This window comes from Dunckerocampus dactyliophorus, chromosome 14, assembly GCF_027744805.1.
Source record: "Dunckerocampus dactyliophorus isolate RoL2022-P2 chromosome 14, RoL_Ddac_1.1, whole genome shotgun sequence".
NCBI classification, from domain to species: domain Eukaryota; kingdom Metazoa; phylum Chordata; class Actinopteri; order Syngnathiformes; family Syngnathidae; genus Dunckerocampus; species Dunckerocampus dactyliophorus.
The window spans coordinates 9,274,503-9,288,861 of NC_072832.1; the positions used below are offsets into that span (position 1 = coordinate 9,274,503).

At 40.0% G+C, this 14,359-nt stretch overlaps 1 protein-coding gene across 4 annotated transcripts in view; it reads left to right on the top strand.

The window, feature by feature from the left end:
* Nucleotides 1–14,359, top strand: part of wdr11 (WD repeat domain 11) — an 85,772-nt gene that overhangs the window by 9,087 nt on the left and 62,326 nt on the right. For all 4 annotated transcript variants that reach the window (XM_054798463.1, XM_054798464.1, XM_054798462.1 and 1 more), the window contains 6 exons: nt 755–956; nt 3,705–3,870; nt 6,130–6,241; nt 6,875–7,073; nt 9,024–9,124; nt 9,822–9,998. In XM_054798463.1, coding sequence (XP_054654438.1) covers nt 755–956; nt 3,705–3,870; nt 6,130–6,241; nt 6,875–7,073; nt 9,024–9,124; nt 9,822–9,998 — 957 coding nt within the window. The remainder of the gene's footprint in view (nt 1–754; nt 957–3,704; nt 3,871–6,129; nt 6,242–6,874; nt 7,074–9,023; nt 9,125–9,821; nt 9,999–14,359) is intronic.

The following is a 14,359-nucleotide window of genomic DNA, read 5'->3' on the forward strand; positions in this document are numbered from 1 at the left end:
ATGATCTATGAAATGGACAGTGATAACTAAGCAGAGCTAGTGGCCTCATTATTGACAATTTCACCTCCCAATAACCCGGTCTGCCTCTTGCAACACCCCTTCCAGTGTGCAAGCCAACCACAGGAATAAAAGTAAGGTGTTCTGTTGCATTTAATTCTTGGATTTATACCTTTTATTACTATATTTTATATGTGTAAGTTCCGAATTATACTAAAACTCATCACAGTCATAGGAACGGAGCTCGTTCGTAACCCGAGGACCATCTGTATCCGCAATGTATAATCATTCATTGTATATGCCGCTTGTCCTCAGTGGGGTCGTGGGGGTATGCTGGAGACTATCCCAGCTGACTTTTGGGCGAGAGCCAGCCAATCGCAGGGCACATATAGACAAACAATCATTCACACTCGCATTCATACCTATGGACAATTTAGAGTCGCCAGTTAACCTAACATGCATGTTTTGGGAATGTAGGATGAAGCTGGAGTACCCGGCGAAAACCCACGCACGCACGGGGAGAATATGCGAACTCCACACAGAGATTCGAACCCAGTTCCTCTAGATGTCATTACTGTGTGGCCAACATGCTGACCACTAACCACTCTATAGATATATATATATATGTGTGTATATATATGTATACGTATATATATATACGTATATAAAAATACTGTATATATAATACAATAAATATACAATAAAACTGAGAACATTCTGTTTCATAAAGTAATTATTCTTTTAATTTTGTCTGCAGTGCTGACAAGTGAAGGAATAGTCTTCATCACAGACTTTTCTCACTCAAAACCACCAGGAAGTGCGGGGAAAAAGGTTTACATTGCAAGTCCCCATGCAAGTCCTGCCCACACCAAGCCTGCGCCCACTGCTGCACCAGCTCCTACTGGTGCCAAGAAGGCTCTCAACAAGGTCAAAGTGCTAATCACCAATGAAAAACCCACGTAAGAGCCACCAGCTTTCCCTCTGCCACATAACTGCATTTAAAAATTAGCCTTGACTTTCACTTGACTGTACTTCGATTAATTATTGAGCACTTTGACAGAAACACATTTTTAATGGCCACTCCCTCAAGTATATGCAAATCCACAATATCTGAATAGATTTCTAAAGCTATTTAATGTTACAAAGGTGTAATATTGGTTTAATAAATACCTACGTAATAAGACACACTGACAAACTTTCCTTTGCTCCTCAATGGGAAAGTGGGTCCAAACTTTTTACTAGTACTTTATCTCAAGAATGCATTTTTTTTTGCTTATTTCTAGGCACATTTTTTAAATCAAAAACATATTTAGTTCCAGGTGTTTTAATCCCCAAACAATAATTAAGTTTTCACGCTGCTGTATGCAGAGGCTGTGGGGTGATGGGTTCCAGTGCCTTGCTCAAGGGCACCTCAACACTACTAAGCAGACTAGCATATCCCAACAGCTAGTTGCAATTCCTTTTATCCCCAGCAGCATTTGAACGGCCATCCAAAGTTTTGATGCAATGAAGCTTTGCCACCACTATATATAAAATGTAATATACATACAGATGTAATGTTCAGCATTTTCAAGTCCATTTGATAGTTTTCTTTGACAAAAATAACCCAAGTAGTTTTTACATTATTGCATCCAGGCCTGGGACCGCCATTACAAAGTATACTGGCTTTCGGCTTCTTCAGTCTAATTGGTTTAGTTGTCCCTATTGATATGGAATGTAAAGGCTTTAAAATTAAACAAAAAACATAAATGTCCCCCACACACAAGCCACTCGTTCACTACTAGTTAGAAACTGGGTCTACTATGTTGCTTGGGAAGAGATATGATCCAGTGTGTGATGTTTTTGGAATTGGACAGCTAAATATTCTGACTCTGTCCTCTTTCCTTTTCATGTTTTTTTTTGTCTTCCTCTCTGAAGATCTGTTGCGTTCCCCTTTGCATCTAAGACTTAGAAGTCTTTAACACTTTCTTTTTGATGCTGCCTTTGTGGCTCAGACATTTCAGGCCCCATTGCTTCCTCGACCGGCCTCATTGAGGTGCTAATCGTGTGGGGCTCAGCAACTCGTAAAGGTTCCTCTTTGGAGTCATTTTTATCTACCATGCCTTCCCCAGAAAATAACAATCTCACCGGTGTTTTCCTCTGCTGTATTTGATCACATTGTGATCGAGGGGAATGAAGCTGGCTAGATGAGTTACAGCCCTAATCAATACCCAACTAATTTAAAAACATGCATGAAATGAAAGTTCATTTGGCTGCCAGTGTACCTGCTTGAGTCATCAGCCACCTGTTATTGTCACCTAATCTGGCCAGTTTCCACCATCTGTCCAGTGATATCCACTATTGGGCATAATTCACTCTACCTGTTTGTTGTATGGGAATACACAAATGAGCATAAAGTTGATCTCAGCTATTGTTATTAAACTTTAGAAATCTGATGCTGGGGTTCACTGTATTTAAATTTCTCACATGCACATACACTAGACATGTATTTCTTAATAAATTGTAACATCTATATATCTATATGTCTATATCCATAACATGTCAGGCAAGATTTTTTTAAGCTGGGTGTGAGAGAATTAAAAAGGAGGTACCAAAAACACAATGCAAGTCAATAGCTAGACATTAAATAAAAGGAAAGATGTTATCGATGTTATTCGTAAATATAATTTCACGTCTTATTTTTGCGGCTGCTGAACTGCAGTGTAACGTGTTAACACAGTAACCACTGTGTGATGACTGTTGTAGTTTACAGTTGGTACAGAAAAGTGTAGATTGCACCCGCACAACATTTCGACCAAATGCAGTACAAAATAAATATCTATTAATAGTGTTTGATAAATAACCTTGAATGGGAATAAACAACAAAAAGTGCACAATGTGACAATTGAGAATTGGACCAAAAAAAGAGTTACAGTAAATAAAGTGTTAAAAAAAAAAAAGTCTGCACGGTTTGTCAGTGCACAGTCGTTATCAATGTGGAAAATGTGTCTTTCAGGTCAACAGAACATAAAGAACACATGGCTAACGATGAACATGTCTTAAAGGGATACTTTGGATTTTTTTACATGAAGTTGTATGACATCCCCATCAGCAGTGTACTACACTCACTGATTTTTACTCCCCCAATTGGTCCCGTGAGTCCAGTTCTGGTTGGAGATTCATGACGAGGAACGTAGTTCCGCTTAGTTGCTGGGGCCATTAAAGTAAAGCATTTGGCTTCTCAAAACAATGTGTGTTCGAAAGAGTAATACAATTGCATCACAAAAATGACTCCTCAAAAAAAATCAGACCTCACAAAACGCTCGGCGTTGTATTTGTCTCCCGCCATATCCCTGCGCACTGTCGCTAGTGCATTAATTTGTATGTGATGAAAATACTTGCACCTTCTTCCGCTGTGGAACACATAGGTAAACAAGATGGCTGCAGGGCTCCATCGCGGAATAAGAGTGGCATTAGCACGAGCGTCTTCATCCCATACACAGGCGACAGTGTGCAGGGATACGGCGGGAGACAAACATAACGCCGAGCGTTTTGCGAGGTCTCTTTTTTTTTTTTTTTTTTTTTTTTGAGGAGGCATTTTTGTAATGCAAATGTACACTTTTTGGAACGCATATTGTTTTGAGAAGCCAAACTCTTTACTTAAATGGCCCCATTAACACATTAACATTTCTTTCTTTAACATTCTTCCTCCACTTTGTGGCCCGTAGTGCAGAGGCAGTGACGTTGAACGACTGCCTGCAGCTCTCGTACCTGCCATCCAAGAGGAACCACATGTTGCTGCTGTATCCTAGAGAGATCCTCATCCTGGACCTGGAGCTCAGCCAGACTGTAGGAGTAGTGGCCATTGAACGTTCCGGAGTGCCCTTCATCCAGGTGAGGCTTTTGTAACTGCTGTAAAACCTGTCTCTGTGCGGTTTAATGCAATTACATTTTCTGTGAACCACCTATATATAAATCAGTCTAACTAGATTTTTTGGTGAAAATAATATATTTAAATTGCCAATTACATAGATTTTTCAAGGTCTGAATTCCATTAGCTTCCAGGCTTTTTTAATTTACAAGAGCATAATATAAAATCACCTCTGACATCAATTTGGAACTTGCAAGCATAAGACAGTTTGGAAGTTGTTTTTTTTTTTTTTTTGGTCCTTTGGTTAGTTAAGGTGAGATAAATGAATTTATGTTGGTGCGGTTGAGCTTTAACATGCTTCATACATCACTGTCTTTACCTCGCCTGTAAAAGACCTCCCACCCCTCCCTTTGCCTTTATTCCATTATATTCCAGGCTTTACTAAAGTTTGTATTTTTTTTTGGATGAATCTTCCAAGAGAGCAATTCCCTCTGGCACAAATGATAAAGTTGTCTACTTTTCTTCTTCACTCTGTGCTCACCTCATCACTGTTAGATGAGGGCCCAGCAGAGCAGGGTTGAGCCGTTCACAGCAGAATAATCAGACTGCCGTACGAAGATATGATGTCTTGTTCATTCCTGTAGTTTCATTCTGTAACACCAGTGACCTTTGGTTGCTAATGCTCCTACAACTGGAGACCAGTTTTGTAATTGGAAATAGATGAAATCTGGTGGGAGGGTAGATTTATCAGGGCTGTAGAGCAAGTAAGAGAATATACTGTAAACTGTTTAACAACTGTCACTGTTTTAACAAAGCTTAGACTTAGGGTGCTTTTACTGGTTGATCTGAAAGTGTCAAAAGGCTTTCCTTTTGTTTCAAACTGGTTTTAGCACAGCCAGGTAGTTCTGGGCTCTGACTTCTGTATGGAGTTTATGTTCTCCGCGTGCTGGCATGGGTTTTCTTCCCACAATCCTAAAACATACGTGCCAGCTTAATTGGAGATCCATAGGTGTTAATGTGATGTGAAAGGTAGTTCGTCTATGGCAGTCCAAAGTCTACTGGGATAGACTCCAGCTCACCCATGGCCCCAAACAGGATAAATTGTGTAAAAATGAGTGAAGATGCTACACGATAACTATCAGATATACGCAGCCAACTAGGCATGGGCCGGTTACCGGATTCAAGGTATACCACGGTATGAAAATGTCACGGTTTAAAAACCGCTAAAATAGTCTGTCATACGGTATGACACAAAGTGGAGGTCCAGCGTGGCCACTGTGTGGAAATACCTTGTCATGTTCTGTGTTATTCCTTGTAGTTGTACCTGGGCTTCGATGTGCTGAAACACGGGCATGAGCCGTGTTGCCAAAGGTCGGCAACTTAACTACCGCGGCATAGCTAGCAGTGACGTTAGCTGCCTCGTTAGCATCAAGCGACGCCGGTGTGACCTGTGCCCTCGTAGAGTTTTGCATCCCAAAGCGTGTGGATTTAGTGAGTATTTCATGTGACTTTGCAGCTTTCAAACTAATGTGCAAGTATATAACATTATTTAAGTACATTTTAGACATGTTAACGTGAATATCATAGCCTAATATATCGCAAATGTCATCGTTTAATCGCTTGTAGTGTAAACAAACACGTATTGACACTGCATGTTGCAGCTTAAAATGTATAGTAAATGACAAAATATCCCTTCAAAGACATTGAGAAGATTTAATTCCATTTACAACACATTTCCTTCTACAAGTATATGCATGCACAGTAGCGCCAGCTGGCAGACTCGATGAAGGCACCTGTGTCGTCATTCCACTGGCAGTGCCACTATGTTGTCATTGCTGTTGGTCAACGTATTACTCAAGTCTAGGCTCACCAAATGTGGAGATGCGATTCAGAACAAGACAGGAGCCGGGGATAAGTGGTATTAACCGTTTACTTTCCACTGAACAACAACCACTTAGCAACAGTTGCTAACAACAATCACATGGCCCGGAAACTGAAGTGAAACTTGTATACATATGTGCATTAATAACAACTCACAATTCAACAATTCCAAAACACCGATGGACGAGTTGTGGCCTGCACTTTCACCACGCTATGATTTAGCACGTGTTTGCAATTCTTTGCATTTCAATGCCATGAGCCTTTAAGAAAACATAACACTTTGTCAGGTCAGCGTTTGAGAAGTTGTGTAACCCATGAACATGAAATGGCAAAATGGCAGCAGCCATTCATCATGTCATCACTGCCGTGCCTCTTTCTATCTTTCCTTGACTGTCTGTCAGGTGATCCCGTGCGCCCAGAGAGATGCCCTGTACTGCCTCCATGAGAATGGATGCATCACTCTCCGCGTGTGCCGCTCCACTGCAGCTCCAGAAGAAGCATCGGGAGCAGCGGGTATGCCTCGTCTTACACGTGCAGTGGACACCAATTGTGCTCTGCTCGCCGACAGCCCTGTATCACTCCCATGCTGTTTTCCCCTCAATTTATTCTGCGTACGGCACTGACAGAGCCTGAAGCCTTTCTCTTTGCTCCAGTGGGCATTCAGACTCTTACTATCTCATTTATCTTTTGGCTTAGTGTTACAGGCCAATGGGAGTCTATAGTCTCGCCAAATGTCTCTCTTCCTCACTTATTCCTTCCTTGCTGTTGTCTGCCAGCTCCTTTTCTTGCTTCCTTGACATTTCTTTTTATGAGTCTCTCACACCCTCATTTAAACGCTTATTTCCTGTTCTTGGTGCTTATCTCCTTAAATCCTCTCTCTTTATTGCCGTACTCTCATTTCCCTTCAAGCTTACCTTTTCTACAATCTCCTCCCATTCATCTTCTCTCGCTTGTTTTTTTTTTATTAACAACTAATCAATGCCTTATCCCACCCTTGTGTCTTCCTTTATTCACATGCCCGACACTTCTTCACTATCTTGTTTCCCAGTCTTCCACCTGATGTTTCCCATTCCCTACCCTTTTCCGGCTGTCTCTATGTACTTTTCAGCCATGGATACATCATTCTGTCTTATCCTCCTTTCTCAGACCCAGAACAGAGTGCCCAGGAGCTTGTGTATGACCTCCGCTCTCAGTGCGATGCTATCCGTGTTACCAAGACTGTCCGGCCATATCGCATGGTTATCTGCCCTGTCAACGAAAACAATGCGGCTCTCACGGTCAGCGATGGTAGAGTGATGCTGTGGGAGCTCAAAGCCTACACAGGCAGAGTTGCTGTCAATCCAAGGTACACACACAGACAGAAATTGTGCTGAATAATTCTGCGGTCCTATATCACACATTTGCAGGCGCTGGCCTGAAAAAGAGGTCATGTATGAGTCACATTACTTTGTAAGTTACCTTAAATAAACTTCCTTTAAAACTGCATAATCCTCTGACCCAAATTTAGGCTTCTCAGCGACTGTCACAGGTGGGACGTGCAGGGACTTATGCTATCACCAATGAGTCTCGCTTTCCTTTGATGGGAGACCCTGAGCTCCTGTCGAGAAGACACAACTGTATTGCTCCTTTCAGCTTGTTTCCTGTGTGGGGCAAAGATGGATTTGTGTGCCTACTAACAAGTTAAAACAGGAATATACAGTAATCCCTCGTTTATCGCAGTTAATTGGGTCCAGACTCGACCGCCATGTGAATTTCGGCGAAGTAGGATTCAATATTAAGAATATTTTCGTAGTTATGGCATAGAAACCCTGTTTATGATCTTCTATATATGGTTTTTATTATTTAAAAAAAAAATTTACTAGACACGAAATAACACGCATATACTCAACTTTACATTTGTGTTACCCAGTATAGTAGATATAATCAGAGAAAATAAGACATATTAGACATAACATATACTCACACGTTAGCAGTTCCTTGTTGTTCCTGGACAGTGTAATATGATAGCGGCTTTAAATGGCTTTACACTCGTATTACCCAATACAGTAGACAAAATAAGAGTGAATAAGCCATTGAAGACGTAACTAAAACTCCTGTTTGTGTGTGTCACAATAAATGCGTTCCCTAGCGGACATTAATGGCGGGCGGACAGTAGGTGACGTCGGAGGTTCAGAGCTGAGTTTTAGTTTGTCGTGGAATATGGCCCCAACAGTAGCAATGTGATTATTATTATGCCTGTTGTGAGATAATTTAAACTTGGAATTTTTCTGGCAATCAAGTCTGGCCCTTGTCTCACCATACACCAACACCTAGTGGCCAATGTAGAATACAGTACAACGTTCACAATTAGAATGTTTCTTTTGTCCTGTATTTCTATTTTAGTTCATTTAGCCATTTTTATGCTTGAGAATGCTTAATTTAGGAAATAAGAAATAAGAATAATTTGCTTAAACATGCATATTTTTTTACTAATAATACACCATATTGAACCACAAAACAGGTTACAGCTTGTTGGTATCAGACCACTACACTGTGGTTGAAATCCCAATTTTTCTTCATGTTACCATCTGTTTCTTTACATAGCAATTAGGGGTGTCACAAGATGAGATGATACACGAGATTGGGTCTATGAGACGAGACAAGATTTTAACATTACTTTTAAGAAAAACACAATGAAAAATGTAAAAATTGGCAATATATTGCAATCTACTAATTTAATTTTTACTACATTACACTCTTCTGCATTTTGTGTGTCTGCTACTGGCCCTGCATCCACCCACTGAGACAAAGAGACCGTATGACTGACAAAAGGGCTTACTTCGTTCATGCCGTTGTTCCTTGGAGCAAATGTGTTAAGGTGCTGAAACCAATCCAGAGTGAACCCTCTTCCTGCCTGTTTAGAGGCGGGACGTGAGGAAAACAGACAGGAATACACATGGCAATATATTGAGGCTGGCAAAATGATTGAGTTCATTTTCATTTATTGTGTGAAATTTATTCATTAATTCGTCCCAGGCCTAGTGCCCACGGGACTGAATGAGACATTTTGTCATGTTTTCATCTTGCAAGGTGTTCTGACACAAGATTTTGTGACACCTCAAATAGCAATAGCTAAATGATACAACAAAAAGGCACAATTACATAGGTTGCTGCCAAAATGATCAATAATTTCTTTACAAAGAACATCATTCATCATCATTTAATTATCGCTAGTATCTTGGTTTGGGTAGTTAATGTATGCTGTGCTCTCACGATAATATTAGATTCATATTTAATCTCATCCATTTTGTTGCAGTTCAGGTCTGTCGCCGCTGTACTCCCCGGTGTCTTTTTGTGGATCTCCGCTGGGCCCAAACCAGAAACATATTCAGAATCTCTCCCTCAACAGCATGATAGGTAAGATTGCACGCCACCATCTGCACCACTGTCTGCTACCATGTTACACGTTTTTTCTGTAATCATCTTCTGCAATCTTCTTTCTGTGAATTAATGATTTCCACAGAAGATTGCCAGTTGGGCCCAAGCAAACTTATCATAGCTATGGCCAGCAGCTACAGTATGTTGTCTGGCGTTTTTTGGTGGTCACATTAAATTTTCAAGCAGTATTATTTCTAATTTGCTATTGCAATAAGTGTTTTCAATTTGCAGTTTTATAGTGATGATGGCTGATGCTCATAAAGAAGAATGTCAGTTATAGCCTAAAATGAAGAACATTAGCCATCCAAAATATATAACCGTGTCCGTTTAAGTCCTTAAAATACATTATCAAGGATCATGGGGATGTGTGGTGAAGAAAACTCAAGCTACATTTTATGGTTCTCAGCTATTAAGCATTTAATGAATCAAAGAAGTCGAGGAAAGTGGATGACTCATAATGGTGCCCCTGTGAAAACATGTGAAATCTGTGAGCTTCACATCTGCTCATCTTAAAAAGTGGTTCAGCCGAAGTTTAATGAAGAAGAAAAATAACAATATTGGCTAAATTCTGATGATCTTGGGGTTTTTTTCAATTATTTTGTCAAAAGGCAACATAACATGGACATTTTGAAAAGTGTCTGAATATTTTCTGAATTTGCTGCATTTTTATCTCTAGGTCAGACACTGATAGCTGGTGAAGCCCCTCTTCCATCATCCAACCAGCAAGAAGTCCAGCTTAAGTTCCTGTTGACTGGCCTCCTCTCTGGTTTGCCACTGCCACCGTTTGCCATCCGCATGTGTCCACCTCTTACGACTAAAAACATCAACCACTACCAACCGATGCTGGCTGTTGGTAGGTTTTATTGTAAACACACGCGCACAAAGTATGCTTTCACACCAATAGTTCACTTTCTCAGGATCGAATTAGTTGAGAGATTTGTGAACGTGGTCCGTGTCCCCCTGGTGTTTCCACAAGCGGATCAAAATGTATTGCCAATAAACCACATGAAATCACTCATTTGTTATTTCTCAGCAGCAGCTGTAAGAATGTAAACAGGAATGACTTTGTTATTAACTTTAATAATTATAGGAACAATCTTTACACCAGCAAATGGACAAGTGCACGTTAAGTAAACGTCTTGAGCAAATTATCCTTCCTCTCATGATGAAAGAAGTCGGTCTGCTATCAGATATTCTAACAACACAAGGCAGCCAATTGAGCTTTTTGAACGTGCTAACCGCATACATGTTAAACTAAAGATGTGTTTGGTAATCCAATGGTATCATTTTGTTTATACACTAAATATAATTACGCCGACGTTGTCCCACCTCTAATTTACTGTATTCATTTACCAGTTGGATATGATCAAGGTTGAATGACTTTCTCACCACAGCTGGATACTGTCATGTGTATTTTTTTGGAATTGTATTGTAGACAGGGCACTCTGAGACCGGTTGATTTTGGAGTTTGATTGTGATTACATGTGATTGCTGACCAAAGAAAATGCACAAATGGGGAAAAACGAACTCTCTTCAGTTAAAAGGGTCTAAAGGGTGTCTAAAAGCTCTTGGCTGAAGTGCAGTGGTTTTTGGTGTGCTGAAGTCAGATAGATTGCATGAAGTAGTGGGCTGAAGAATTGATTTCTTATGGTGCCATAGTGTTACTAATTGAACAACAAATAGCACTTTGGTAGTCTAATAGTCAAATGAAAAACATTTTTACTAGGGCTGTCAAAAATAACGTGTTCACGGCGGTAACAGAATAATTTTATTAATTACATTAAAGGGGATCTATTATGCTTTTCCTCTTTCTGACCTATAAATGTTGTTGCAGTGTTGTATTCTCATGTCAAACGATGCCAACGTGTCGGATAATGCGGTTAGCGCAACACCGAGTTCCACTGTCCCCAACGCAACATGGACTTCCTTATATGCTAAATGCTGTAGGCCTGCCCTCCCCCGCTCTGCTTCGCTCTGCGCTGTTCACCATGTTAGTACGTATGGCTCGCAGGAAATGTTTGTTCGGGTGTGCCTAAAGAGGCAAGTATCAGGCAAAAGTGGTTGGAGTTCCTGATTCCCCGGCCAGCAAGAGTAAAATATGCTCATCTGTCAATGGCATTTCACACGGGACTGTTTTGTGAACATGGGTCAATATACTGTAAAGCTGGACGAGCCGCCAAACTGTGGCTGAAGTCCGACGCCTTTCCAACATTACTTGGTCATGTTGAACAGTCAGAAGAGCAACCTGTAAGTAACAATTTATCAGTGTCCTAACTGTGTTTATTTTGTGTAAGTAATCGGACCGTAATGCATTGCGTCCTAGCAAAGCAATGAGAAAATGATGGATGGCGCTGTAATGCTGCCTTTGTCCACCAGAGGGAACCAGAGGAGCCCAGAGGGAGGCTGACATAATTGCAGAACCCCGGCAGGCACCAATGAATGCTTTGCTTGGACACAATGCATGATAAAATAGTTGTTTTCTTTAAACTCGTATTGGTGCTTGTATATTTATCAGCTACCTTTTGAGAGTTAAGTTGCTGTGTGATGAGTTTAGTGTTCTTTGTAAGATGACACGGTGAGTGAGACTGTTATGCTGTTTTACTGGTACCGTATATATAATGTAATGTTAATACATGCACATATTTCAAAGCGTGTCCTGTCATTTATCTTTCCATTAATAAAGGCAATAAAATACAGTAAAAATGGGCGTGTTTCAGAAATACCGCAGTTGCAAATGGTGATTTATCATGATTATTTAAGTTGAAAACGGATTAATCGAATTAAACATTTTAAGCATTTGACAGCCCTAATTTTTAGATGTTTTTGTCTAAAAGCCTCATCGGTTTTGTGTACACCTGGTAGGTTTTTGTTCTTTCTGTATTGCTCTTTTGCTGCATCAGTGCTTTTGAGAGAGAAAGCAACAAGGAATTAACTTACTTGTGTGGCACCCATTCCAAACATAATGAGAACGGTCTGGTTCCTTTGCCTTCAGTTTTGCACTTCATACTTGAATACTGCTGTCAGAATATAATATCAATTATATATTGGCTGAACGTGTGCAAGATATTTTTTCTTTAAGGAAGGATCAGCTTTGATTAGATACTGTGTGCAATACATTGGCTCTGCTGTCTTCTCTGCATCCACGTCAAAGATGTTTGGAGTGCAGGTGAGAGTTTAAACTGGATAGTGTTCACATTTTGTGGGATACCTTGAGATTGTTTGGGCAGACATTGAATGTGAAATGCCAGCAGATGAGTGCATGGAAGAGGGTCCAGTATTGTTAAGTTTTGTTTAATATGAAAAAGAAGACCTACTACTCATTTATATGCAGCCGTGGAATTTGAGCAGAAGTCACATTGGGCCGCATATTGATTGCAGAGGTTATTGCTTTTTGAAAACTGCATATGTGCAATTGCCATATTGAGATTTTCTCAAGCATTCTTCTCTGTTGGATAGCATAAAAATAATACAAAATAGAGGCCCCGAAATTACTGTTAAAGAGACTATTCAAAGTTAATGTTTTTTTTTTTCCTTTCCCACTTTCTTTTCCGTAGTATATAACTGTGGTGCATATGAAATGTGTGTTGAGTTACAAAGGCTAAAGCTCGATGTCCAAGGGAGTGATTCTGCTGAATTCATTGCTTCTTGAAACACCTCGTTTGCAGACCAACCTGTGCTTCTGGTCCTAATTAACTCTGCAGTAAACTTTGTTGTTTGTTTGTGGAAACCTTGTGGATTTCTCAAAAAACTTTTTGGGGCTTACCACAAGTGCTGTACTGTATATTCTATGCTACTATTACTTTTCGTAGTAGTACACAATACTTACTATAAAAGAGCAATACATTTGGTGAAAAACTATTGTAAACAAGAAAATAACAGTGTGTTGTAAAAATTACAACATAGACTGGTGACAAGTGGAGATGATACAGTATGAACATTACCAAGGAGAAAGAGGGCCACACCTAACCGTAACCCTAGTTTATAGTGCATCTAATAAACCAAAAGTGAAGAAAATGTGAATATCCCGCATCCTTAAATTTGTCAATTTTTGGCTCTCATAAGCATGAGGTGTTTATTGTTAACATTTCCAGCTCTTCAATCAGGATTTAAAATAATTTAAATATAATAGCTGAAATGGTATATGTTGTCTGTAAAATGTGGTAAATTAGTTTTATTTGTCGTATGATTGAATAGAGTGATTTATTTAAAAAGCAGTACCTTCTGTTACATTCTGAGTAAGAATAGGATGTGCCGCCTCCTGGGGGAAAAAAAAACCCCATCAAGCAACACATCTGAAGATTATTCATTGTATTTTCAGGGGAAAACTCTTACCTCTTGGAGCGTGGGAGCTTGTTTCATGAAATAATGCCATTAAAAGAACCATTTCCTTGAGAAAAGCCTCAATTCTCTGACTACCATGGGAAGAAGTGTAAATGAGGAGCAGACAGAGTTGCCAACATAATGTCTGTCTGCCCTTTCTGCTGCATCAACAGTGTTTATTTGCAAATATGGCTTCACTGATCAAAGCAACTGCAGGAAGCATGTTACTCTCCAGTGTTTCCCACAGGACTGTAATCTATTTGTGGTGGTTGGCTACAGGGGGATCGATAACGTCATAGTCCAATTTGCATAATTACATAATTGATGTAATTGTAAGTAGGAGAGAGGAATAATGTGGGAGAGACTGAAAAAACATGAAAAACAAATATATGTTGAGATGCAAATGAACTTTCTTCTGTCGCTTCTTTTTCTCGCTTCTTTTTGTATTTTAATATCACAAACAAGACTGAGCCACTTTTACATGGAGAAGGGGCCCACAGCAGCACCTGCTGGTCATTGAGAAGAGTGATAGATGCTTTCCTGAATGTAGAGTCTCTAGAAGTCCAGAAAATAAGACCAGAAAAAGTTGTTGCATTTGTTGCACGTCACTTTCTTCAAAAAGAGTCTCGAGATTTACCCTCTAAATTTAATGACAGTGTCGCTAAGTTGGCAACACTGATCCCTTCTGCTACATCTTCTTATTGTCTGGAAGACCAGTTGCATATGAGGTGTGTTAAGAAGCGGTGTTATGATGCAAACCGGCACCTACTGCTGTCACGACAAGCTACATTCACAGACAGTCTCATTATAATGTGTTTAAGAGCAAGGGTGAACAGGTAGTAGGCGGCTGCACATCAGTGGATGAACTGTGTGGGCAACACTGCTCTCAGATCT